The sequence below is a fragment of the Electrophorus electricus genome, chromosome 9, assembly GCF_013358815.1.
Source record: "Electrophorus electricus isolate fEleEle1 chromosome 9, fEleEle1.pri, whole genome shotgun sequence".
NCBI classification, from domain to species: Eukaryota; Metazoa; Chordata; class Actinopteri; order Gymnotiformes; family Gymnotidae; genus Electrophorus; species Electrophorus electricus.
The window spans coordinates 6,477,699-6,505,539 of record NC_049543.1 but is presented as its reverse complement, the minus strand read 5'-3'; the positions used below and the strand labels follow the sequence as shown (position 1 = coordinate 6,505,539).

At 40.5% G+C, this 27,841-nt stretch overlaps 4 protein-coding genes across 5 annotated transcripts; 2 read left to right on the top strand and 2 right to left on the bottom strand.

The window, feature by feature from the left end:
• Positions 1 to 757: 757 nt before the first annotated feature.
• On the bottom strand, positions 758 to 10,137 carry LOC113572941 (spermatid perinuclear RNA-binding protein-like). Of its 2 annotated transcripts, none has more exons than XM_027002913.2 (17): positions 9,887 to 10,137; positions 8,963 to 9,098; positions 8,322 to 8,524; positions 7,928 to 8,087; positions 7,213 to 7,357; positions 6,031 to 6,125; positions 5,619 to 5,714; positions 5,057 to 5,168; positions 4,877 to 4,974; positions 4,665 to 4,770; positions 4,476 to 4,553; positions 4,250 to 4,365; positions 3,659 to 3,793; positions 3,077 to 3,217; positions 2,872 to 2,977; positions 2,679 to 2,723; positions 758 to 1,589 (listed from the first exon to the last, which is right to left on the bottom strand). In XM_027002913.2, exons 2-17 carry the CDS (start codon positions 8,978 to 8,980, stop codon positions 1,489 to 1,491), a joined length of 1,755 nt encoding a protein of 584 aa, XP_026858714.1. In that variant the 5' UTR covers positions 8,981 to 9,098; positions 9,887 to 10,137; the 3' UTR covers positions 758 to 1,488. The 2 variants fall into 2 exon arrangements, with proteins under 2 accessions (XP_026858714.1, XP_026858715.1); XM_027002914.2 differs by having other exon boundaries at positions 4,250 to 4,359.
• Positions 10,138 to 10,954: 817 nt separating this feature from the next.
• cfap157 (cilia and flagella associated protein 157) lies at positions 10,955 to 14,477 on the bottom strand. Its single transcript, XM_027002904.2, has 9 exons — positions 14,272 to 14,477; positions 13,581 to 13,852; positions 13,020 to 13,173; positions 12,491 to 12,758; positions 12,223 to 12,353; positions 11,946 to 12,096; positions 11,674 to 11,852; positions 11,354 to 11,515; positions 10,955 to 11,257 (listed from the first exon to the last, which is right to left on the bottom strand). Exons 1-9 carry the CDS (start codon positions 14,427 to 14,429, stop codon positions 11,176 to 11,178), a joined length of 1,557 nt encoding a protein of 518 aa, XP_026858705.1. The 5' UTR covers positions 14,430 to 14,477; the 3' UTR covers positions 10,955 to 11,175.
• A 1,019-nt stretch (positions 14,478 to 15,496) lies between these two features.
• On the top strand, positions 15,497 to 21,461 carry sh2d3cb (SH2 domain containing 3Cb). Its single transcript, XM_035529805.1, has 11 exons — positions 15,497 to 15,615; positions 16,796 to 16,835; positions 17,662 to 17,790; positions 18,093 to 18,532; positions 18,684 to 18,760; positions 18,880 to 19,370; positions 19,751 to 19,866; positions 19,990 to 20,161; positions 20,298 to 20,409; positions 20,547 to 20,753; positions 20,896 to 21,461. Exons 2-11 carry the CDS (start codon positions 16,809 to 16,811, stop codon positions 21,063 to 21,065), a joined length of 1,941 nt encoding a protein of 646 aa, XP_035385698.1. The 5' UTR covers positions 15,497 to 15,615; positions 16,796 to 16,808; the 3' UTR covers positions 21,066 to 21,461.
• Positions 21,462 to 21,744: 283 nt separating this feature from the next.
• tor2a (torsin family 2, member A) lies at positions 21,745 to 25,072 on the top strand. The gene is made up of 5 exons (XM_027002856.2): positions 21,745 to 22,137; positions 22,827 to 23,092; positions 23,329 to 23,504; positions 23,589 to 23,716; positions 23,942 to 25,072. The coding sequence occupies exons 1-5, from the start codon at positions 21,912 to 21,914 to the stop codon at positions 24,184 to 24,186; spliced, it is 1,041 nt and encodes a 346-aa protein (XP_026858657.2). The 5' UTR covers positions 21,745 to 21,911; the 3' UTR covers positions 24,187 to 25,072.
• The last annotated feature ends 2,769 nt before the right edge of the window (positions 25,073 to 27,841 follow it).

Sequence of the window (27,841 nt, the reverse complement as noted above, 5' to 3'; positions counted from 1 at the left end):
CCTCGCCATGATGTTTTCGTTTCTTTCTGAAGCATTATGGTCAATTTGATTTTTACAGATTCGTGCTGCCCGCTTTACGGAATCTTACACTACGTCTTACGTCCACTGCCATTCCGCTCTACCTAAAACTTTAAGACCTCACACACCCGGCAAAGCTCATGCATCACACTTCCTGAATAGAGCTCCGGCTGGCGACCCAGACACATAGTGCCCGATGTAGAAAAGAAATTAGATGTGATGTCACTTAGGTGCCTTCACAATGGGATGAAGCTGATGTTCCCTGCAGGTGTCTTTCTGATGAAAAACGTGCCCTCTTAGATGCCCTACCGAGAGTAGAAAACACATCAAAACGCACTTGCATCAGAGAGAAATGAATCCCAGTGAAGAAAATGAAATACGGAGCCTTACGGTCTCCCCTACAACATGCCCTCTAGGGTAGACAGTCTCAAAGTGGCAGCTGTAACAACAGTCCAGGGAGTCCTGCCAAATCATTTTGAAGATTTTGAATTTACCTCTCAACCCCTGCTTAGATACAGGTGTGGCCATTTCAGCATGCACGATGCATCATAGCTTTTGCAGGCTGGTGGGGGGGCCCCCTTTTTATTTTGTCACCACCACCCTTCAAACAACATGAGTCTGCCATTGGCTCCAGATCTTTCAGTGAGGGGAAGAGGTACTGCTAACCTCCTAAAAGCACCTGACACAGCCACACTAGGGCAAACTCGAGGCAAGATTAAATCAGAACAAATGCCAAAACTAATGCGGAGGCTGAAAATTTAATTGCATTAAATAATCGTCATCATATAGTCAGTTACAGGTGCATAAATAGCAACATACACCAATGCACATTACATAACTTGTATTCCTATTATTTCAACATCATAGGAAAACAAATGTGTAAGGTTATCATAAAAATGCTGTAATATGTGTATAGCGGTTTTCTTTTACAATAACTTTAGCTTATAGTATGGTGTCGGTTCATCTATGTGTAGCAGTATGGAGGAATATGCCAACAAATTACACTGTCCTCATCCCTGGTCTATTTACTAGCATCTGTTCCTGGTATAAATACAGTATGATTCTAAAACATTCTGAATACAAATATACAAATATACATTCACTTGCCGCCTCCAATGCCAGCAGCATTAGGGAATATTGTCCCCTTTTTTTAACCACCATTGCACATGATTATTGCTAACAGGAGTCCTGATATATTGCTTACTGTGCATCTATTTCGGTAGGTACATCTGTTTGCAAAGGAACACGTAAATTCAGGGAGATTGAAAACCTCCTTTATTTCTCCTCATTTCCTGATGGCAAATGTGCACTCTTGAGCTTGACAGATGACGAACTCTATGGTGAGAGTTTTCTGAGCACCAGCATCATCAACCAGAAGTAAAAGAGATGTCCGGCTTGGTCAGAGCGTGTGCCACCCCGAGCCGACACCCACACCCACACCCAGCCCTATGGGCCAGACCAGACGGAACGTTAAACGTAAAAATCGGAACAGAAGTCTTGCGGGCCAAGGTGAAGAAAAACTGGAGCGATGGTCTGCGGAGGGCAAAGGGCACTGTCAAAGTACAGACCACCTAGAAGAGAGACATGGCGGGAAACAGGTAAGACGCATGTCTGAGGGTTAGAGTTCAGGAGATGGCATGAGACACATACTGCACGGATGAGGAAGAGGATGCCGGGTGGATGCTATGTGTGTAACTAATAATAAAGCTTACATTACAAATACTGAGTGGTACAAAATACCTGATCTACACTGCAAGACAAACTCAACCTCTCTAGCTCATATTGTTTAAATGGAGCCCTTGTGTAGTGCAAAAGAACCTAGTCATGAACCAAGACTTGGAAAAATAAACATTTTATTCTTTCCTTTGAAACAGTGCAACTGTTTACAGTGCACACCAGCACACAGCCAGGGGAACAGCCAACAGCCAAAAAAAATTAAATCACAGTCTGTCTGTCTGTCTGTCTTTTACCCTTATAATGTATAGCGAGGACAAGGGAAGTAGAGAGGGAGGGGGAGGGGTCGAATGGAGAACATGCAGGGTAGAAGTCTATCCCCTAAAAAAAAAAGAAACAAAGCCTTAGAAAAAGGCTGCATGTAGAAAATGGAGAATTATGATGAGCAAATAAAAATACAACAGTGACTTAAGGATTAAGAAATGATGGTTCAGCATTTTGGGACATTTTTCACTGGACTCTAGTGAATTTACCGATATTTTCTTTTCGTCATTCTCCGTCTATACCTCTCTGCATGCAATTTAAAGATATTGAATAGGAGATCGTAGTTTTAGCATAGCGTAATGATGAAGTCAACGGGAATGCCTAATTTTGCCCAATTGTTATTAACAACTCTTGGTTGTTTTTACTTTGCAGTATTCTAAAATTGTAAGCTCTATAGATCACTTTATAAACTCTATAAATTTATAGACTTTAAAGGCGAGATCGTAGGGGACACTCCATCAGCTTTGTTAAACGTTGCTTTCTATTGTTTCCTATTCAATTCCATTTTGTGCCAAACAAAGTAAACCAATCAGAGAGGGGAGAAAACAAGAAGGAATATGGTACTGATGAATTCACCTCAGTCTGGGCAAGAGGGCAAAAAAGGAATTATCTGCCCAAATGAGTAATGAACACACTATAAGATGAATAGATGTGATGCATACCGTATGGTGGTGGCACTACTGGACCATAACCATAAGGGGCATAGCCTGCAAGTGTGTGGGCACACACAAAATATATGTACATAAATTTCAAATTATTTTTATTATACATCAAAATTCATCTTCAATGCATACAAATACAGGGAACCTATATTGGTTCTAGGCTGTTTGACACAAAGGTACTGAAGAGCTTTACCTGGACTAAAGTAAGCAGGAGTAGTAGGTAGAAGGGGAACTAGTGGCCTTGGTATTGTCACACTTCTCTTCCCTCTAGAAAACCCATTTGCTGTGGTTGGATTCACCTAACAGTGAACACAGATGCACATGTAATGTTTACAACATGCTACATTTTGAAGAGTGCTTGGATAGGGGGTAGGACCCATATATGCTGGGTCAGTTACCTTCATGTAGGGCCTTTTCCTTTTGTTGCTGGTAGCACTGTTTGCTGAGAAGAGCCTTTCTATCGCTGCCAGAGCTGCGTTTGCCTTTGCGACCTTTTTACTAGGTCCGCATCCTCGGAACCTCTGTCCATCCACTTCCACCTGCCACAGGAAGACAGCAGGCGTAAAGTGCAGCACCTCAGAGCAGGTGGCTCATTGTACATACGATCATGCATTCATTTGAACACTCGGTCAGAAAATTAAATACCCCTCAGAGTGTCAAATATAAGCAAGCCATGCCCACCACATATGGAGAATATAGATGTTATGGTCTCATTTGGTCTCTTGTTTTTAAATGGTATTCTGTGCATTAGCATTGGAGATGCAGTGAAAATGCCCAGATAGTGTGTCAGATCCCAATGTGCTAAACCATAGAGTTACAGGATACAGCCTTTCAAATCAGTATTCAGCTGAGAAAACCTTTCATTCAATGTACACCAAAGTATGATAACATTAGAACCTTTTGTTAGAAGTTTCATTCCGGATATACTGCATTTAGAGATAGGTTTGTGGAGAAATGTGGGGTGTGGAGAATCATTGTACCTCGATGATGAAGCGCCTCTGTTGGCTCTCACCATTCTCTGTGATGAGGTCATACGACAGACCTCTCCTTCTCTCATTCAGTTCCATTACTGGGTTTTTACCCCTGGCTGTAAGGACAGGACCCTGACTCTTAACCTGAAAACCCAATAATACTATAAATACGAATATAAACCATTAATGTAAAATGTTATATACTTGTCCAAGTGTGTACAATGTTCATGAAGTCCTAAGATTCCGCGTTTCCTGATTAAGCGTTTATGCTAGATTATATACACAGCTCAATGGTCTAAATTGTTCAATTTAACGATTAGTTAACTCATTAGCTATTCGGGTTTATAACACATCCTAATTATTGTTCCTGCTGTTGTGCAGCTCGAAGAGGGAGACAGTTTACCAGAGATGCCAAACATGAACAGAACAGAAAGTAGGAGTATGTGAAACCAGTAATCATTTTGACTAAACTACTTACGTAAACTGTTCTGGATATGGCCAGAGGTCATTTGAAGGCAAATATTGCACACTGGCCATGCTAACTTGCTGAAAGTGAAATTTAAGAACTTATGAAAGTTAACATTAGCGAATCTCTGTTACCTTGGTAGAAGGGCTATTTGTAGAGTTATTAGTAGAGCTTGTGGACAGAGCCTGCCCCTTGTCCAAACAATCCGATTTGTCCTCAGCAGTCACTGAGCCAACATTAGTACCTGAGACTCCAAACGTTATTATTATCATGTAGATGTTATATGAATAGATTAAACTGTTATCTATATAAGTAGTGAAGGCTCATTAAAAAGGCAAGGGATAATAAAGATATGCATACTGTTGATAACTTTAATCTTCTTGCTTCTGGATTCTTCTAGCGTCTCCTCCTCACAGTGTCTTTTCTGAGATGTCCCTGCTACAACCCACATTTTCAAATAGAAATAAGTTCTATAAACCACACATATCAATAAATATAAATAAATAAATAAATAAATAAATAAATAAATAAATAAATAAATACACCAACCTTCTCCATCTGCTGATTTTGGCTCCATTAGGGATTTAGGTGGAGAAAGACGATCCATCTGTAGGAACTTGTGAATCTGGCCAAAAGCAACTAGCCTTAACGCATGCTAAAAAGTACATTATATTCGGTTACAGTTATTTGCTGACTTTACCTACCACAATTACATTCAATTTTTCCACATAGCATGTTTTCCAGAACAAGAGATTTACAACCTGTGCGGTCTGGGTAAGAAGCTCTGCTTGATCGTTCATCATGGCCGTCAAAGTGTCCTTCTGCTCTTTTTCACACGGATCATGCAGTCCAGGACCACCTGAAAACAGAAGAAACTGCAATACCTGCAAGACACAATTCTTAGCTTACTAATGATCTTGTGTTAGCCTGATAGCACTTACCTGGAAGCAAGATGCCTGATGAAATGCACCCCAAGACCCTTCGGAGAGCCTCGCTCGGACCCACCGGCCTGTAACTTGTGGCGATGGCTTTCTCGCAAATCAGCTCAAGTGGCTGGCAGGAGACAGAATGCATAGTGTAGCACCAATGATGATACATGAAAGAGCTCCTCTGAGGCAAAAACGAAGGTCTTAATACCCACGCCACAAAGTAAGGAATAACTCAAGAGAAACTGAAAACCAGGGAAAACCAACTCGAGTAGCTCATTTTTTCATAATCTGCAGCAATAGTTCCAAGGTCTTTGTTGTGACTCCTTAAGACTGAACCATGAGCTAATTATAAGAGTATAAGAATATATTCTGCATAACCCATTTCCTTTCTAGTTACAAGACCTTTGCACAACATTAACAAAGTGTCAAACTTGTATTTTTTTAAATTTTCTTACAATATCATGTAGCTTTATTTATCCACTGCATTAACTTGATAAGTATCGTGAGAAAATTCTTGAAAGCATCGCAGCCATAACTGTCCAGAGAATATAACAGTGCAGCTCCCATGACTTACCCATCCTTTGAGAGGTTCCCAGGCTGGCCTTTTGTTGCATATATCCCTGAGAATTCGCAGAACTATGAGACAGGACTTCTTACCGCTTACCCTGACCTGAAGAAGCCAGACCAACACCTCAGTGGAAAGATTTACAGTTATCAAGCAAAAACCTTATTCCAAAGTTGGAGGACATGCAGTTCACAAGCAGGAAGAGAAGATGAAGGCTAGAGAAACAATAAAGAGTGTTTCAGCGATGAGTGCCTTAGTCATTTTGGGTCATTCAGAGGAGAGATGAAAGTTGTCAAATTTTGCAGCCCAGTGATGTGCCTATTTCTTCAAATCTAATATCAAATTGTTCCAAGCTGTGAATGGGTTCTAAACTTTATTTGCCTGTGTCAAAAATAACAAATTGTGCAAACTGATGGCCGACCTGGAACCATTTGGCATGTCGCAGAGAGGCCAGTGCAAGCAGGCATCTCTGCGGGTCCAGCAGATCAGATGGATCTTTCACTTTTGTGTTTTCCACTGGTGAGAAGAACAGAACAGGACAGACACAGACAACAGATTTGCCATGAGCTTTTCTGTCAGAACATGCTGGCAGAAAAGTAGAACACTACAGTTAGGACCCCACTGATCTGACTGAGTTAAAAGGAAGTGAATAGATTATTTCAAGCCAGTTAAATTTAAAAAAAAGCCTCATGGGAACATTAGGATGTTATTTTTACCAACTCAAGATGCAGATCAGCGGTTTGGGCAGTGAGCAGACCAAACGTGTTAAAATGGGGAAGAACTAAAAATACTAGCATGAGCCAGGGCCAGACGCGAGAGCGCAGTGCACCTCAATCAGCATATGGTTCATCCAACCAAGCGTCTATAGCACTGCTGGAAGCACAGAGATTTGACCTTTCCCTTTTCTGTTGTTGCTGTTAAGCTCCATGCTAGTATTTTTTGTCATGTTGGTCAGATGTTTGTCATCCCAGGAAGCTCTCCTGAGAAAACCAACATTCTAACCAGCCTGACGGTGTGATCATTAGAGACGCGTGCTGAAGGTGCCGGGGTATTTGTTACAGTGACCATCATAACATGGCAGTACAGACCAAATGTATTAACACTGCCCTCCAGAAATATATAAAGATACCCTTATAGCATGTGTGCAACATTCACAAACAAAAAGCTATTATAGGCAAAATGATGGGGAATTCAACAGCGAGAGAAAATAAAATATCACACTGCAACTTTCGATTTCCTTTGTTTTAGAAATTCCAAGCACAGAGAAGGATAGAGAAGGGAGACTAGGACAGCAGAGGGGCCCGGATTCCACACAACCCCTACACACACCAGCTGCTGTAGCAAAGCAAGCAAGAATCCGGTAGCAACGGGCAAGGCGCCAACAATGGGCTCGGATGTTGAGGTGACTTATCCAGAAGCAGTGTGAACTTCCATTCCTTGGTTGACTAGAAAAAAAAGGTTAAAGGCACCAAAAACACTTTATGTATTCGTGAGCAGGGAGAAACCACCGAATGATGGTTTCAAAGTGCAACACTGCATGCGGTCCTTATTGCAACCTCAGAAAAGAGGCCCGTTCATGATGCGCCAACTCCGTGGCTGTTACCTTGGCCTTTCTCTGGCTCCTTGTTTTTCATCTGCATTGAGGTGAGAGTGACCCTGAGAAGCACATCAGGTCTGCTGCTTTTGAATACGAGAATAGCTGCCTCTGGAATGCATGGCTGCACCGTGTGTCTGTCCTCCGTCAGTTTCTGCAAAGGGAGAAAGAGAAGACGCCACCACATGTAGCACATGGACACGCAACAATCTCATGTGCCAAAGTTCCAATGTTACCTCTACCACCTGCACATTCTTTAAATATGCATTGGTTATACAATGAACAGCACTATGTAACATAATATATTATGAAGTAAACCTTGTTGGTGAGTTAATACAAGTAGCTTAGCTATCAGTTTAAGCTTTTTAAACTTAATACTAAATGGCTTGTGGCTTTAGCTTCTAAAATGGGATAAAATAAAGTATTGCAGATAGCAAAGTTACCATCTGTTAAATTTGCCTAGTTTAAATGAGCTGGTAAGTTTGTAATAAGCTCATTTTGCTATAGTTTAACTACTTCCAGTGAAGAGTAGCTGATAACTTAGTTAATTACATTTTTGGAGCAGCTTCCTTCAGCACTGACTGTGAAAATCATTACTGGAGCATTTCAGACATGTAGGCTATTTTGAGAGGGGCCATACCACACTTCAGTTTCAGTCTAGCTTTAAAGCAGCCAAAAGCCCATGAACACCTAATCAGAAATGTTCTACATAACGTTATCCAACCTGCAGCTGTAGGGGCAGGTTGGTACAGATGGTTAGAAGCAGCTTTCTGGTGGGCTTCTCTCGACACAGCAACACCAGCTCCAAGTCCATCATCCCCTTGATGAGGAGGCCCTTGGACACTGATCCAACACGTACCACACCAACCAGTGGCCCACCACACCTGCACAAATGCCATTGGCACCACATGGACAACCAACAGTGCAGCTATATCCAGTCCAAGAAAACTGATCACATCTGATGTCATCCAAAGACATTTCTGATCGCTGAGTACATATAACTTGGCAAACCTTCTGGAGGATTATTGTGAAAAACTGTAAATTTACAGCCTTGTGATCAAATAAGGACTGGATACACATGATTGAAATGTGTGTGTAAGACAGCCTGAAGAACTTACTTTGGGCTGGGTTCTGCAGGGTCTGCAGGTATAACGGAACTGGCTTTGGCGGAATTACTTAGCCAGTCAGACACATGCTTAAGTCCGCCCTCCACAACTGACACCAGGGATTGGACAGCCTCCAGCTCTTCAGCTGATGGGTAGACAGCTGTGTGTTTCGCCAACATATAACGGTCATCGCTAGCCAACGATCCAGGAGAATTCTAAAGGAAATACAGTAACACACAGATCATGTGGCACAGGCACAATATTATGCAATTTAATGAGACATGAAGGTCTCTTAATGAATGAAAGCATATTTCATGGTACTATACAATGGATCTGTACATTCTGTAGATTGTGTACATATATACTCAACCATATACATTGTACATTGTGTATATAATCATAATATACATATATATTGTACATACATTATTAATATATTTTGTACATACATAGAATATATATATTCATCTGTATATATATTTTTTTCTCTATGCACCCCTGGTTCTCTTCCTGAGTTTGGACAGAGCACTCTCCACCATTTCACTGCGTGTTGTACTGTGTATGACTATGTATGTGACAAATAAACCAAACTTGAAACTTGAAACATATGTGCATATGTGTGCATTAAACAGCAGATGTACACAACAGCTTACATCAGAGGTCTCTTCCATTGCAAATTAGACAGTGGCGATCAGGTCTGTACCACAATACAGTTGATCCAGTCTTCATTTATCAACTGTTCACCTCCACTTCAAAACTTCCTCATGCACTTTTGATCCATTTAGAGAACTGGAAAAATCGAACTCGCAGTAATTAGGAATAAAACACTTCATGCAGAACATCACCCCCCACACACACAATATGGCACAAAGTTCCTAGATCTATACTGAGACTGGTGAATTGTCTGAGATAATCAACTCTCAATTAAGGCTTGACGTACTAAGGTTTTTCGTAGCTACAGTTAATAAACGACTATGGCTCATAGTCACAAAATATGTCAACAGTTCACGCTTAAAAAGGAGGCAAGGTGAGATCAAATTGCTTATCATAATGTCAGAAAAGCTTACGTTATCCTGTACTATAACAAACAGCCTTTGCTGTATTTTCTCCAAAAAAATACAAAAGTATTTCTGTTAAATGTACAAGTAAAAAGTTCAATTCGTAATTACACTGCCCTAATGGATTTGGAAGCATCATTTAGCTAGATACGTTTGTTCCTAGTGTATCTGCTCGAGCTAACGCTCCTAACCAGCCATCTCTAGCTGCTGTAGTTGACGTTCGACACGGACAAACTCCAGCGTACACGGGCAAATGTTGGGTTATTCAACAAACCACACATTTTTTCCTGTGGTCAAGAGGCGTACATTGATATGACCGGAGCAAGTTTAAAAACGTAAAGTGGTGGTTGTTTGATTTATAAATCACGCGCTTTGACGGAATGCTGCAGCGTTGACTCACAATAATTAGGAGTTGGCAAGTCGACTAGCCAGGTTTTGCAAATCGCTACCGAACTACCGTTAACCCGTGGCCGCATACGGAAGGTCTGTGTCATACATTTAGGTCTGCTAAACACTTACCGGTTTAGTACAAAGGAATAAATGCGCAAAAGCTGAAAATGTCTCTTTATCGGCGCAGGTGACCAAGCGAAACATGTAATAAATATGCTACATTATCGCAGACTGGTGCAGTGGGCTGCTTGGTATTGCGCTCCCTCACAGTTGAAGAAGACGACAATACTGGCGCAGGCGTATGGGCTACCGCAGCAAGTGCGATCTTTGCAGCAGCACTTGATATCCAGTTGAAGTCGGAGCCGACAACTTCATATGGTGTGAGCCTCAAATTCTTGTGCTAAAAAGTGATGATAAAATAAACGTTTTCAGCTGTCGGGTATTTGGGTTTTAAGAGTGGTATTTAGCTTGGCAAAATACCTAAATTTACCTTTCATGGTTGGGCTAGGGAATAAAAATACCGGGCTATTTTAATCGGGCATTTTCTCTGCCTTTTAAGTCTGCTACCCAGTGCAGAACATACCTATACAGCCACAGAACAGCCTCCACGCTTTGTATAAAAGCTGATGACAAGGGAAACGTAATGGCCTACCAAATATAGCCTGGATCATGCATTTTTGATGACTTTCCAAAAGGGTCTTATATCGAATTTAAGTTTGAGAAGAACGTATCCATATCCATTATTTTAAAGTTAGGGAAGTATACTAGAACAAATATGTTACATCATTCCTAATAGCTTGTTCAAACTGTGCTTTCCTCTGAATGTTATCTTTATGGACTTTATGGACTATACCATTTACATTTCAAATGGATAATGGCAATTACGGACTTAGAATGAAGATAATGCAGCATGGTTATCAAAAACAAAAAAAAAAAACATAATGCAAATTAAGCATTGGACAGGATGTGTGTATGTCTGTATGTGTGTTTGCATGTTTTAGAATTCTTTTCTTATGGCCGCTTACAGTAACATACATTGCCAATATAGTATTCATATACTATATCTGTAGGACTGGGTTGGAATTTTAATGCATGTTTCAATGCAAAGTTCATCACCAATTTGCACTTTAAAAAACAAAATGTACTTATAAGACACCATGCTGCCATCTACTGACAAAACATCAAAACACAACGTGGTGTGCTATTACAAGCAGCAAAATTTAATGGGGCCTGGGTTTTGTTTTTTCTTAATTAAATAATTCACTTAGTAATCTTTACAGTAGGTACCCATTGTCTTTAAACAGTGAAATACACAAATAATTTAATACAGAGTAGTCAATATTGTGCATTTGTGGACCTAGATGGGGCTTCCTTTGTTTTGCCATCTAAGCAATGCCGTTTTACCTCTTCTGAAAGGTTCAGGCTTCAGGCTTTAAGGTACACATTTCACCCTCAGCTAAGGCTTTAAAGGGCTTAGTCCTTTTCTGGCTTTGCTGTTTCCTGTTCAAATAACAGAACAGAGCATTATAGTTTCTCTTATGGCTGCATTTGTGAATTATTATATATTAACATGAACACTTAGTACATTTTATTTACCTTTGCAGATAAAGCTGTGTGCCTTTGGTGAGAGGTCCTGTCTTGGACAGGACAGTGCTGCATGTGTGTGTTTGCCGCGGGACCAGCCCCAGGTCTCCGGTTTTGAAGTGCGAGAGCTGTGAGGAAGGCTTTGGCATTGGGGCCAGCAGATCCAGTGTTACGCTTTAAACAGAAAGATATGAGGAGACACTGCAGACATGGCACAAAACATATGTTACATAACACCTCTCAAACTGTGTCCATCTACTGCTTTTTTCAGTGAATGTTTAAGCCTAATTTACCAGGAAAAATGTGGAAAAACTGCCATCGGGTCTGTGTACCTTTCCATGCGTGGCTTTATTGTGGGCTTTTGAGTGAGGTCTGCTGTGGGGATGAAGTCAGAGGGGGCGGGACCATTGCCAATAGCCACGGCACTGTCCAGAATGTCCAGAAGCTTCTGCATCATGTGACCTCGCCGGGCAAGGGCCTGTGCTTCTGAATCCTCTTCTTTAGGAACTTCCTGTGACGTCCAAACCTCAGTGATTAAAACCACTGCTCATTCAGTTCAGTAGTTTTATGCATTGTGTAGCTGCCTGGTCAGGTGCAGCATTACCCTCAAGGCGTCCACTAAAGCAGTGGCCGCCTCCTGAAGAACTGCCTCGACTCTTCCTCGCTGAGCCTTCTCCTCTTGGAGCTCTTTCTGCAGTCTCTCAGCTTCAGCTCGCTTTCGGTCGAGTTCGTCCATAACTGAATTGTGTTTCTGACTGAGTATATCATCAAACAAGTAAGTTCATTTCAAGTAATGACCTTCAAATGGTAATAAAATACTGATATTACTGTGACTCCCTATTCAGATGGATGCCAAAAGCACCCTATAAAGATGGACCAACCTGAGAGCGTCGTGGCCTTTCTGAAGAGCAGAGTGGGTATCCAGCAGCTGCTGGTGCGCCTCTTTACGCCTATTACAGTTCTCAACCTCCGCAATCATCTGCTTGCACTTCTCCGTCAGCTGCTGCACCACCTTCCAGGAAGAGAAGAGAAGGCCTGAATATAAATTCCCACATCCTTGTGTGCATTGTCGTACTGTCCATGCCCAAGCAGAAGATAACCGGTAAATATGGGTTTAGACTAGGAATGAATGTGAATTTTGTCACTAACCTTTTGATTCCCAAGGTTCTTCCTGGTCATCTCATTCAGCAGGGGCTCCATGATCTCCATTTCTCTTTTGAGCTGCTTCTCTCTGGCCTTCAGGGCATCGTTCTCTTCCAGCATCTCTTTTTGTTTGTCAGTCAGCTGCCTGAGCTGGGCTGTCACCCACACGTTCTCGTGGATGGCTCTCATGGTCGTCTCTGGCATCTTCCGGTCCGAGACTCGGCGGAATTCGGCAGCTACAGCAGCCACATGCTGCTGCATCTCTTTCTTCAGTCTGTACAAGGGGAAACATGACATACATCACACTTCTAATCCCTAAGGACTCAGTCATTGCTTGGGATGCCTGAATGCAAACTGTCCATGAAGGAGTGCTGGAGGCTGACAGTAAGGGCTCCTCTCTAGACCTATATCCTGAGGAATACCTGCTTGTGAGGACCCAAAAGAAGCTTTTGCCTAGCACTGAAAAGTTGAGCCCACATGGGTTGGATATTCATTTACGAATGTATCATTTCATTATGAACATGGCCACAGCAACCTGTCATTGTCCAGGATGGCCTTCCTCTCCAGATTGTAGATGGTTGTTTGGTGCTCCTGCTTCTGTTGTGCCAGCTGTTCTTTTAGAGACACCAGCAGAGACATTAGCTCATCTCTCTGCACACTGAATTCCTCCAGAGCAGCTAACTTCCCCGCTGGCAACAAAAGACAAGAGTTAGGCCTGAGTGAGCCCATTGACTTCAGTAAGATCAAACATTGTATCCCACTACAGTAAAGTTACACTAATGTTAAAATTATTTGCTAGCTAATTAACAGCACTAACTAAAAGCAAGGGGGTATTACATAGAGCAGCATCTCTTAGAAAGCGGAATAACCTAAACCAAAAGTGAGAAATGTACATTCTCTTCATAACTCTTCTCCTATTATACACTCTTGACTTTTGCCTTAAGTTATTTGTTGAATTTTAGGAAAGCCCCCTTTATGAAATTGCCCCCAAAGATAAGAAGGCACCAGTCATTATCCAGCAGCAATTTTAGCATTTATTTGAAGTGGGACCAAGAATTGCCAGACTCAGACTGCATGATGGTTCAGTGTTTTTTACCTAGGGCCATATTCTCTGAAGTGAGCTTGTCTTTATTCTCCTGAAGCTCATGGCGAAGAATGCTCAGCTGCATCTCAAACGACTCCTTCTCGGCATCTTTGGCTACTTGTAATGCCTGAAGCTTATTTGACAGATCAGTGAACTCTTCCTCTTTTTGGGTCAAGGAGCGTTTCAGATAGAGCACTATGTCCTTCTTCTCTCTCTCTACAATGTTGTAGCTGGTGGAAAAATCTTTCTCCCGAACTTCCAGCTCGTCACATTTCTGTTGATATCTGGATTCAGAAGAATTAAGATAGGTTGAGACAGTATAATTGTTTCCTGTGTCATAGAATGATTTTGCTGTTTTATAGGGGCGAAGTATAATGTCTGGTTAATCATTTACAATATTCTATGATCTTAGAGTACTGGTTTCATTTTGACTTCCATATGAGCACTGTCATGATGCTGACAAGTTTAAAATACAGCTTGACCATTCAAAAGTCAAACAAACCTTACAGATGTTGAAACTTTAGTCTTCTAACTACTTCAACTTGCCAGGTAAATCTAAATTCCTGTGTTATTATGAAAAACATGACACATCTGTATCACACTGGGCTACGTTATTTTAAATATTCTCGGTCTAAATTGCAACCACCGACAAGAATAGGCTGTAGTTTATACGCGGAGTAACATTTGGCAACAGGTTTCTCACTTTTCTAGTCGCTCTTCCAAGTCTCGTATTTGAGCCCGGTAAAATTCTTTGCCTTCCTCGGATAACTCATCATCAGGAACGCCTTTTTCTCCAGATCCCATGCCTTCTTTCTTGGTTGGCTTGTCTACACCCTTCTTTCCATTCTTTTTAGGGGGCATAGCTAGCGAGCTAGCACGATCTCCGACTAGTAAAGTTTGGGGAAGCTAAGCAACAGAACAAATGCCGAGGTTTCTTAGTGTTTCCAAGGACGTGACGTCCGCGCAATAGAACGAACTGGAAGCAGCCTACAGATTTACAACCCAGTGTTGTATTATTACTTTTATAGTTATATTATGAGTTATGTTCCTTAGATGAGGCATGTAAATCAACATAAAATAACATTTATTGAGATTTTATTATGTTTTTCAACTTTCCTGTCTGTGCTACAAATACCACTACATTCAACTGGTCTCTGACAGAGGCACTGTTATGGTTAGTCGAAGCAAGAGAGAGAACAAGAGAACTATGAATGGTATTCTGGAGACCTATAGACTCTTTTCTGCTTCATGACTAGCCTGGACAAAGACCACGCTGTACGTTAGCTAAAGGTTCTATTTAACAGTTCTGTCATGCGAAAAATATGCAAGAAATGTTCCATTTCCTCTGTGTTATTGCCTCATGGTGCCAAGAACGGCTTAGAGTATAAACTAGGCCGTTTAAAAAAAAAAAAAAAAGTGATCATTACGTTCTTCTGCGAACTTAACATTTAGACTGTATCTAGTATATCGCTTATATGTCCTGTACAAGCTAAACATGTTCTCCCCAAAAGGGAAAGATTCGCGGTTTTTGTTTTCACATTTTGTAAACATTTTAATTGTGACTACTTAGGCAACACGCATAAGGGGATTTCTCTCTCTCTCTCTCTCTCACACACACACACACTCAGATCATCATCGAAATGACAATGGACTTGTGACAAGCAGGACTTTTGAGGCAAACTATGCATCAAAAAGCCATTCATTTTCTGCATTCAAAAATCCGACTGTCAATACACGCAGCTTCGTAGTTGTTCTGGCACATTTAAACTGAGTTTTTGCTGTTCAAGTACAGTTATTGGCTAATAATGTAAAATTTTGTAACTGTTAAAGAAAACCCACAATAACAGCGTACTAAAACAAGTGCACTGTTATCGCGTAGTGTTAACCCCGCCCCCTGTCGGCGCTGAGAAAGTGCGTCTTCATCTGCGAATTTAAGTATATTGCGCAAGTGTCAACTTTGACAACACCAAACTGCGGGTTCTCTTAACCATGGAGTTATTGGCATGGAATCTTATTAGTGGATTGGTGTTTTAGATAAATCCTTAAGGTAAGCTCCTGAAATCTAAACGTTGTAATCACATGATTACTTAGGTTATCATAATATTTGCTACGCAACAAAACGTACGGTTTCTTAAGTTATCTCTGCCGTCAGAGAATGAGTAGATTAAGGAATATTCAGATCTTGTAGACGACAGAGGGCATGAGGCGAGAAATCTGAACATAATGTAACCGTGGATCTTAAAACTTGTTGTGCACCGAATCTTTGGACAGAATCGGTGCAGATGTTGTTAAATTATACAGTGAGCAGTAAGCAGAACCTTTGCATTTGATACTAGACGTTAATCCCATTTTTGCCAAAACATTTTCATATTGACTTAAAGTTTTCTGCGTGCCTATGTGGTTTCCGGGTTTTTTGTTTGTTTGTTTGTTTGTTTTTGTTTTTGTTTGTTTTATTTTGAAGGAAGGCCTTGTTGAAAAGTCCAACCTGTTAGTTTAATTATACAACTTGTATACATGCTTTTGCCTATGACCGACTTGAGGACAAATATAATTCAGTCAGTAACAGGATATTGCTGTAATTTTTTTTTCATCCTGGCATGTCATGTCAGGCTTTGATTGCTCATGTATTTATTGAAGGACTGAGTATATATAATGTAAAACACATCTATATTTTTTTTTCAATGCCATAAATCAAATACATTCTTCATCTATAAAAACAAGATATGCTGATTTAGTTCTAAGCTCTATAAAAAATCTAAATTGTTGAGCCAGTGTCCTAGTAAGAAAGTATTATTATTATTATTATTATTATTATTATTATTATTATTATTATTATTTGTCCAAGAGCAAAAAAAAAAGTTGTGCTTGGGAAAGATCATGGCTGTAACTGGGTGGTGTCACATATGTCTGTTTCTGTGCCTAACATTACTGGCCCAAACTATAAATGTGCTGGGTTGCGTAACGCCACCCCCTGATGCACGGAGGATCCAAGTGGTCCTGGGAAAGAGCAGCACAGTTTGTCCCTCTGTTCATTTCCTGTCTTACAGCCTGGCATGCACACACACTGTACAGTACATTCACAAGGCTGCACATAGTCCTTTGCATGTGCAAGACTCAATACATAATGTTTATAATAACAATTTTTTTTTATTATTAACTTATGACAATGTGTGGTATTAATCTGCATTGTATATTAAAATCTAATTATGGGATTTTTCCATTTATAGTTATTCAGAGTCCATGGAAAATAGAGGCGAATATGTGATGGTGAGCTTTATTATTTTTCTCATAGAAAGCTTTGATGAGGTCTGACGTTCAGTTTTCAGGCTTCTGAGATAAAATGTCGAGCTCATAAGACTCAAGGAATGTAAATTTCAGTTTTAAATGTGTTGTTTTTTCCTGTATTTGTTATACTGAAATTCTTTCAGAGAATCCCAGGCACAGGGAAGAATCTAAGCACTGGGCAGTAAAGCTCTAATTGAATTAAGATGGGTGACACAAAAGGGCTTGGCCAACTGCCAGTGTCTTCAGAATGCAAGCAGTCAGCCTGGGTTTCTATAGGCAACCAACCGTTCTCAGTGGGACTGCTTACTTTATTGTAACAAAAAGGGAGATACTTTTATTTTTGGTGCCTTCGTCTTATTGGAACACTAATTGTTGTAGCTTTCTTGTTGTTGTTGTCTTTGTACTATGTCAAAACACATAATGCTTCATCAGCTTTTAGGATATGATCCCACAACCTAAATTCTCACAAATCAAGTTCACAGTTGTGAATAAACATTAATAAATATGCACTTCTTTGGTTTAAAGCATGGGGCTTGCATTCATTCCTCTTTTGTGGTCCTTGCACGTGTCCTTATAATGATGTCAAGCTAACCTACTTCTGTGATATATTATCCAATTAAGCATTGTAACACAATGATGTCACCATAACAACTGGCTAAAACTGTAGATTTTTAATGTGAAAACTGTCCCATGGGATGGGTAGCTTTGTGTCGGAGAGCAGAAACATGTACAGATGTTGCTTGTTTCTTGTGGAAAAATGATGGCAGCGATTTCAAGACGGGATCCTTCTTTTTTCTGCTTTTGGAAGTTTTCAAAAGAGACATGCCTGTTGGATGCACCAGCGGAGAAATTGAGGAAAGAGCTGGAAGAAGAGCTGAGACTCAGCAACAGCAATTTACAAAGTCATGGCTGGTACCATGGCCGCATACCTTGGGAGGTGAGTGAGACCATTAGACTGGAATCAAATTGCTTAGTCTTTATCACAGCTGTATCTGTGCTAAAGCAATGAATCATGCCATCCTGAATGGTTAACTCATTGCTCCCAAAATAAATTCAAACGAGGAATGTTTCTGGCCAGTTTAAGTATTATCTTAGACACACCTTTTAGGCATTTTGGAGAATCCTTGTTCCAAGAATAAAGGTAATAGACCAGGATGTTCAGAAACATGCCCTCCTACTGTGATTGAATGGAAGGACATGTGGAGACCTAAGCCACTGACTGTGTTTCCCACACCACAGGTATCAGACTCTCTGGTGCTACAGGATGGGGATTTCCTGATTCGGGATTCTCTTACCAGTTTAGGAGACTATGTCTTAACCTGCCGCTGGAATCAGCAGGTTCTCCACTTCTTAATCAGCAAAGTTCTCCTAAGATCCAGTGATACATATGTACGGGCACAGTATATTCTGGAGGGAGAAGCATTTGACTCCATTCCGACCTTGGTCCATTTCTATGTGGGCAATCCGACTCCCCTAACCAAGCAAAGTGGGGCACATATCTATACCCCAGTAAACAGGACTCTGCCAGTGCATTACCTGGAGACAATGTTTGGCCAGGCTCAAGCTAGTCCAGAGAGGACTCCACTGAACTCACCTGTGCACGGGAAGGTAAACCTGAAGAAAAGAGGTAGCATTGCTGTAACAGAGGCTCTGGAAATAGAGCTAATTAATCCTGAGAGGTGAGATTAACCTTAATATGTTCCTCAGTTATATATTGACTAACAATGGTTTTTGGTTGGTTTCAGTTTTTAAAATGTTACAACTTTTGCTATTTGAATAAGCACAAAGGTTTGCGTGATTTTGTAGTGTTCTTTCACCATCTTACCACAGGGAGGCAATCAAGAGCTTTGTTGGAAACCTCGAACAGCAAGTTGTACTGACTTCATCGACCACTCCACTGAACACACGTAAGAGCTGTTATTTTGTCTGCATATCAGGTTGCACTGTACAAAACACGTTAAACAATTAAAATCCTTGTGTTGAATTCAGCATAATGCAAACTGCAAAGTATGACCTTTATTTGTAGTCTGCAGACGTAGAAGGAGTTCATCATGCAACAGGAAGTTTGTTGTGGTCCCATCATCACCCGTTCTGGAAAGACCCAGTGAAACACAGCTGTATCCCTCTGCCACAGCAAATAGTGCAGTGATTTGTTTGGAGCCTACACTCAACATCTGGCCTACCATGAAACAGTCCGATCACAGTACTACAGCAGAGTCCAGCACCCTACTGTCCAACCCAGCCATCTCACCACTGAGCCATAGTCACATAGAGCCTCCCCACAGTGGACAAGAGAACCAAACTGTGACCGGCCTAATGGGGGAGGACAATGAGGATTATTTAATGCCTCTCGTAGTTGAAACAGCCTCTAGTTTCAGACCCAGCATGTACCAGTCACCCCTGCTGCCCACAGAGAACAAACCCCTAGAGACAGGAGTGCTGAAGAGAGTTAAGAAAGTGCTAACAGATGCTGATACAAAGGCAATTGCCATGCACATCACAAAAGTCGACTGCATGGTAGGACTCATTATTATTATGAGGGAAATTCAGTTGTCTTTATATAAAGATCTGTGGGGGTACTATGCATATAATCTTACTAAAAATAGCAATTAGGGAAAACTGGGTGTTCTTTGTTAACCCACAATGTATGGCAAAACACAATAACATACAATAATACAAAAATCCTTGTCTGTTGTCTGCTATCTGTATTTTCTCATATAAGTTAATTTTCATTTAATCCCAAAAAAAAATTAAGTTTTTTGTTTGTTTGTTTGTTTGTTTGTTTGTAAAAGGATAGAGCAAATGGATATGGAAATAGCTTTGGAACAGATTTGGAGATCGAAATGTTTGCGTATATATTTACACATACTAGGCTTTTCAAATCTTTTTATTCACAGGTTTCTCAAATATTTGACATACCCAATGAGAGAACACGAGGAATGGGAGTGAGTTCTGGAATGGAGTTACTTACTCTCCCTCATGGACATCATCTCAGACAAGACCTGCTAGAAAGGTGTCTTTAGTCACACTCTTTACCAGATAGCATACTGCTTCTGTCTGCTTCCTTTATAGCACTTTACGACACCTCTTATAACACAAGAAACAGGACCTTATAGGCAGTTTTTCCTTCCCCCAGGTTCCACACCATGTCCATCATGCTGGCGGTAGAGATGTTGGGTTGCACAGGTAGTGTGGATGAAAGGGGGGCCCTATTGCACAGAGCTATCTCTCTGGCTTTTGAGCTGAAGAGTAACCTGGCCAACATGTACGGCTTTGCTGCAGTTATGAGAGTCTTGGAACTACCACAGGTACAGTAAAACCTAACAAGTTAGGTGCAGGGAGAAGAGTCATAACTCAGTAGGATAATATATCAGTGAACATGGCTTTAATGTAATGTTCTAGATATTCTCAAACAATTCTTCAACCACACTCCCCCTCATCTAGATTGCTCGGTTGCAGAAGACGTGGATGGTTTTACGCCAGAAATACACAGAAAGCGCTGTCCTGTATGAGAAAACCCTCAGGCCCTCTTTGAAGAGAATGAATGATGGAAAGGGTATGCTGACACTTTTTAAATCAGTCTAAAGCATAAACATAAAAAAGTATACCAGTATCTGCCATTTTGTCATTTAGTATCACTTCTGTGATCATTGCTACTTCCACTCAGTCACTCTCTTGATATTTTATTTGAAGAGGTCTGCAATCTTTTGGAGACAACTATTCCTCATATGCTCCCTCTGCTGGTCCTACTGGAGAAGACTGCAGTCACTCTTGAAGGGTCTGAGTCATGGGAAAGTCTTGACACAGGGATGGACTCTGTACTGTGGCATTTAGACACTGCACGTTCCATTGCATCCCATGGGGACACCTTCTGCTCCAATGCAAAGGCAAAGCTACAAGGTATGAGGTGTTTCAATCCATTTTTTTTTCAAATGATTTTACATTTATTTCAATTCAGCATGTGATACTGTCTCATGTTTTTTTTCTTTGTGTTCATAACATATAAATAAGCTCAATAGGAATAAATGTCTACTGCCTACAGGATTCCAGGAGCACCCAGACATTCTAGAAGTTTTCTTGACAGAGTTCCAAATGCGACTTCTGTGGGGCAGCCAGGGAGCAGAGAAGAGCCGAGAAGAGCGCTACGAGAAGTTTGACAAAGTGCTAACAGCTCTGTCCAACAGGCTGGAACCTCCTCAGTCAGCACAATAACTTAGGGAAATATCATTCTACATTTCTGACTCCAAACCATATATTTATTTCCTCTTTTTGATGTCATTCTGTTTAAATGACTTAGGGAAGATAATATGCAACTTACTGAACAACAGGGCTGAACAAGTCTAAATTAAGAATTTGTAAATAGTGTAGCTAAAAATATTTCTAAATGATTAACATTTAGTTTGGTTTGCTCCTATTAAAAAATCAGTAATAAATGTCTTTGTAAATTACACCTATATTATTAGAAACTATATTATTTTATATTAACTATTTTGGGGTGTCAGAACTTTTCCCTGAACTTCTCAGATTAAACCATTTCTAGACTGACTTCCCATTTGTGCTTTATTGTATTTTTATTACTATACAAGAATTATTAAACAATATTAACAATGGATAAGATTTATTTATCCTTAGCATTTATGCTGTCATGTTCCCAAGTTGGCAAAGCTATAGGACTCATCAGAGCCTAGGTATTTAACGGCTAATATTTTCAAATTGCAAGCTAAAACAACTAGAACGCATTCGATGTTGAATAATTATGTGTTCTGTGGTATGCGAAGCGCGTTCATTAAACATCATTGCGTCGTGCTGGAGCCTTCTGTAATGGTTTCTGCATAAATTACTCTGAAACTTTATCAAGTGACTTCTTACCTTAGACTTTGTAGCTAGTTGAGTTCCACCGTGTAGCCTGTCGTATGACGTGAACTTGTTACTAATTAACTGAATTGGATAAAATCATAATAATTACGCTAATTTTTGTCCGTCATGCCTATTACGACAACAATAGTTATCGCACACATTAATATTTGAATATTAACAGTTATTTGAAAATGCAAATAAATGTTAATTTTAGAAATACAACTAGTGCCTCTAGTGGCTGAATCAAGCACCGACTGCTACACCTCTGCCATCCAGCTGAATATGGAGCTGTGGTCTGAGGGAGAAACTATGATTTTATTGTCATTGTTGGTTTATTTTATGTCCACGGTTAAATGTTTTGAGATGAAAACGATATATTGCACAATATCGGATAGTTGTGACTGTGACTTCAAACCGAACATACAGGGTAAGAAAACAATGAACCTTTGGCTTCTAGCACCAAGCTATCTTATATGCTAGTTAGATTAGCTGGTTAGCTGCTACAGTGTTCAGTAATATTAGTTAGATACTTAGGTACTCGTTTTATGTGAGTTAGATACTTAGATACTCGTTTTATGCGAGCTGGTTCTGTTGCGGTATGGCGACGTAGATGATAAATAAAGTTAAGTTTTCAAGGCTGATCATTTTTGATTTGGCCAAAACTGCCCGAATTTTCCGCTTTCGTTTCGAAAAACTACCTATCTTGGGTAGCTAACCTACGTTACCCAGCTGGCTAGCTGTGTTGCCAGCATTAAAGTTGTATGACCAATCTTTATTGCTAATAAAGCAATTGGTAGGCGAATTATCTAGCTTAGTATCTTTAACATAATGGCTAAATAAATAACTTAATGGCTAACATTAGCTAGCTAGCTAGCTGGAATGCCGGCCACAGTCACTCCCATTAAGTAGCTAGCTAGCTAGCTAACTAGTAGATTTTATAGTCTACGTTAAATTGATTTATGGTTTAACGTTGACTAAATGTTAGCAATATCAAGACAAAGTTCACAGTCTGTTGTTTTGTTAGTTACCTAGATAAGTGGTAGTTAACTTAATGCTTATGTTAGTTAAGTTATTGCTTATGTCCCAATTCAACTGTGTTTTTTCCTCCTTACGAAGGTCTGGAGTGGGACCTTTATAAAAATGTATATGGGCAACATCTGGCACAAGATATAGTCTCAGAGTCAGTAGCGAGGTTCCTGCAGAACGAGAACCCAGACAGACCATTGGTGTTGTCATTCCATGGAGCATCAGGGACTGGTAAAAGTATGGTCAGCACAATGCTGGGCCGCTACCTGTATGGAACAGCCATGGGAAGCACATACATCCATCAGTATGTTCCCACGCTGCACTTTCCCTTAGCTGACCGAGTGAGGCAATATAGGGTATGGTATCTTTTTTTTTATCATATTTTTTGCTGTAATACTTTCCCCAGGATGTCTGCAGAAACAGAGAACCAAGCTATTAGAGACATGATAATTAGTAACAAATGAGTAATTACTCACCCTTAAGTACATTGGTGTTGAAGCTTTGAAAATGCTCTGAGGTGGTACAGCTGGTGAAGATGGTTTTACAATCTGTTGCATTTTACAGCATATATGCCTGTTTCTCTTGTACACAGTCAGAACTGAAGCGCTGGGTGCTGGGTAACCTTACAGCCTGTGCTCGCTCAATTTTTATCTTTGATGAGATGGAGAAGATGCCTCCAGGAGTGATTGATGTGCTTGAACCATTCCTTGGACCTTCACATGTTGTTTTCCAGACCAACTACCGCAAGGCCATTTATGTTTTTATCAGGTATGTCTAATTGAGCAGTGTTCACTTCAGCTTATTACATGTTCATATATGATATGATATTCATGTAATACTTTGTTGTTGTAGCACTGTAGGTAAAGAAGTCATTAATAAAGTGGCACTGGAGAGCCGACAGGCAGAACGAGACCGAGAGGAAATCCAGCCAGAGGAGCTGGAGGAGGCTATTGCTGATGCTGTGTACAACAATAAGAATAGTAAGTGTCTGACATGCTAAACCTTTCTTTCAAAGTTTGCAGTTTTGCGCGTAACTGTGTAAAATAACATTATATTGTAGTCTGTTAAAATCATGTTTATGACTAATGTATCCTGGCCAGAAGTCATGATTTTTGCAGTAGACATTGCTTTCAGAGGCAAGATCTGATGTCTATCAGTTTTGTCCAGACCAATTAAAAACCTTGTACATGAACTTTGTTTCCCAGGCGGATTCTACAATTCCAAAATCATTTCAGAAAAGCGAATAGCTCATTTTGTGCCCTTCCTGCCCTTGCTACGGCGCCACGTGGAACGTTGTGCCCAGCGGGAGCTGTGCCAGCGGGGTGTGTGCCAGCGCAGAGATGTGGCCACAGCAGTAGGGGGCGCCATGTCATACATGCCACAGGTTGGCCAACACTTCTCAAGCACCGGGTGCAAACTAGTACCTGCCAAAGTCAATCTTTTCCTCTGAGGACTGGGGCACAATATCTGTGGGTACACATGAGCGTCGGGCCGAGGTTCCTCTCTGCTAGTCAGCAGGGCTGACAGTAACTGATGTAATGTGTGAACCAGACTAAAAATCACACTTGGAGCTCTGCCTTAAAAGCTGAGTTTACTGTTGAGAGGGGATCTTTGTATCCTTATACAGATACAGGCTGAGACCTTGCTGGCAAGGTCCACCTCCAGGAAACAAGCAGGGTGTCCAGAGTTGCTCCGTATGTCCTAAATTACTGCACAGGTTTGGAGCACATGGAGCGTTTTCATCAGCATGGGAGATTAAGTCAGAAAGGCGTAAGCAACTTTGTGGCATCAAGATTTTATCTGACTCAGTATGATCCTTTGAGTGTGTTTGGAATGTTTACACAATTTATAAATCGGGAATCATTTTTTGTGCAAAAGGTAGCTGAGGAATGAAGTACTGTATTCTATGTCTTTACCAATAGGTGGCAACATTGTCATATTTGGACAGTCCAAAGACTTCAGTTGAAGGAAATGTTTTTTGTTTGTTTGTTTGTTTGTTTGTTGTTTGTTTTTTGTGTTGTTGTTTTTTTTGAATGAGCTTTTTTTTCTTGATGTATAATTTAACTGTAAGGTGTGTAGGAATCTTATTTCATATATCATGTATGTTTTGATGTGTAGGAAGCTTGCCTTTGTTAAAGCACATCTGGTTCATTCAATTTTAAATTCAAAATCTTTTGAAATTACATGCATTATTCTTTTCAGAGACAGATTTTGAAAACTTGCAGCATAGTCCATCCACAGAGTCAAGTATTCAGCTGGGGTGATGGCTGCATGACATGAAGTGAAGAAGGGAATTATTTGCCTGAAATAAATTAAAAGACCCATTTCATTGTCAATTGTGAGGACTTTGAGTTTTTCAGTCTTCAAAAGTCTCCTTTCATCTGTTCAGATCATATGTGATTGTTTGCCTTTAGCAAATGTGTGCGAAAACAAATCTCAACTAGGAACTGAGTCAGATTTGCTCTACATATATGGAGTATGTATCCCACTGGTCCTAGAACAGCTGTAAGATGCTTGATATGTAAAGTCTCTTTGTCATCTTCTGAAATCCTCTCAACACAATGCTTCTTGATCAGTTTAACTTGATCTGGCAGTTTCTTGATAATCAGTTTTTTGATTTGGCATTTAATGAATAAGGAACACAGACAGAAGGTCTGATATTGTTGAATATGAACCCATCTTATTCATGGGAAAATTCTGCTAGATTTCTCCATTTGCCTTCTCTCACAGGAAATTAGCTGTTTTTCAACAGGAAATGAAGAGGTATCAGATGGAGTGTTCCTAGAAGAAGAACAGTCATGCTCAGGGGGGTAGACTTGGAAGGTTTTTTGGTTGTTTTTTATATATATATTATATCATTATATATATATATATATATATATATATTATATATATATATATATATATATATATATATATATATATATATATATATATATATATATATTATATAGACGAGCCAAACAAAGATTTTTCAGTGGAGGATAAAGTTCTTACAAGTCATCTTTACTCTCTGTTACACCTGAACACAAAGCCCTTGTATAATACCCACTTTGACGACTTCATCAGTCCTCGTCTTTATGTGCATAGAGAGACTGAAGAGAAACGCCTCACTCTCAGTGCCCTTTCACCTATGGGTAGCATTTAAGGAAGGATTTTCTAATGTTGCAATGCCTTTGCAAAATGTTGGCCAGGGTGATCCCCTTTTTCACCTCTGCTCTCAAGCTTGACCTCCGTGCCCCAGTTCACACGCTCTCCAGGACGGCTGTCCTCGCTCGGCCTCTGGCCCTTCCATTCGGACAAGTCTCCCTTCCATCCCGAATCAGGTTGAGAAAAGGCACCTCACCACCTCCCCGCAGCGACAATGGCCTGCAATCCCCTCCCTTCCCAACATCTGTGAGCTCCCCTCTGTCTCCTCATTTTCTCCCTAACCGCTCCATTATTGGCTCCCTTTCACTTGTAAATGTGGCTAGTCACAGCCCTGATGGGGCTTTCATGTGCGTGGCCGAGGTCAGGGGAGAGCCAGCGGCCGGCTGGAGGGTTGGAAGAGGGGCTGGAGAAGGCCATGTGTGGGCCGGGGACGAGGGACAATCACCACAAAGAGGGAAATCCTTTTGGGGTGCAGTCATTCGGGACGGTCGGCGAAGCCAACTTTTGCTTCCCCCTGGTCAAAGCTCCACTAAAGTACAAAAGTGTACTGCAATGATGCAAGACAACTATTGATGTCCAATTTCTCCCATGTATGTACCAAATGTTTTGTGTACTTTTGTTATTAGGCTGCTGTCAGACTATTTATTCCAAGCTGAAACATTTTTGCCCAATCAGATATAGAATGTGAAGTTTAAGCCCATCTCTCAACACTAATATTCGCTTAGTCTTACATTAAAATGTATCCTCTATATCAGTCTCTTGTGCAATCACTGGGAGATTGTATGCTATTTCATCTCTATTCTCATCACAACAATGAGTGGTCTTTGTGGTGGTGGAGTCTCCAGGACAACAGGTGAACAAAGGGTGAAGGGAGGAGGGAATGTGAGGAGGGAGCTGGAGGGGGCAGTCTACATGCCCTTGGCCTCTATGTGGTCAGTAGGGGACATGGGCCTCTCAAGGACATGGGAGAAAACGACTGTCAAAACGGGTGCCTCTTCCCTCAGCCTAAAATGATTGATAAGCCTCTGCCTTTAGGGGAATCCCTAACTCAAAAAAGCTGTTGTCATATTGTCACATATTTCTCTCCAGATGATATATTGCCACATTTGTTCTCAGAAGATGTAGTCACAATGATACAGGCATATTCTATTTGCACAGCAGTATAGGAGTATAGCTTGTCAGTTTGGTCCTCTGGCTCCTTCAAGGCTGTTAAAACGTTCCAGTCAGTGCTTTAAGGGCTTTAAGGGCTTACGTATGTAAGAAATGTATTTTTATTTTCATTCATTCTGGCTTTTGTCATTGTTTATTTCATAGAGGGAAAAATAGCATGGATGGAAATGAATACAATTTTGCAGAAAGTTTAAGAAGATGAAAATAAATGCAATATAACATTATGTGATCTGTGAAGTTAAATTTGCTCCAGCTTTGTTTGTAACCAACCTGGTAGAGCAGGTAGAGAAGACATCAATCCCAAGATCATGGGGTTGATTCTGACATAATATACTGACATGTGTAAGTTGCACTCAATAAGAGTATCTGCCAAATTTTAAAGTGTAAACTAGGCTTTATAATTGTCAGATTTCAGAATTGTTACCTAGAGAGCCAGTCATGATTAGCTGCAACTGCCAGGATCATTTTTGGCACTACAAATAACAAGAGTCCTTCGTATATAACTTATATAACTATACTTTAACTACATTATAACTCTAAAGGATGAACTTTAGAATGATATATGTAAACTGAACCAAGTCAGTCTAATTAAAATATAAACACTTCTAGGAGGTTGGGGGAGAACAGAGATGGTCCAAGTGTTATTGGGAGTGCTTATGTTTACTTTGACTTCATACTTCCACAAATAAAGAAATATACAGTTTATTTAAGGCTAGGAACCAGTGTATTTTGGGAAACTGTAGCAAGTATTTTAGAGGACCAAAAAGAAAGTAGGACACAGGAAG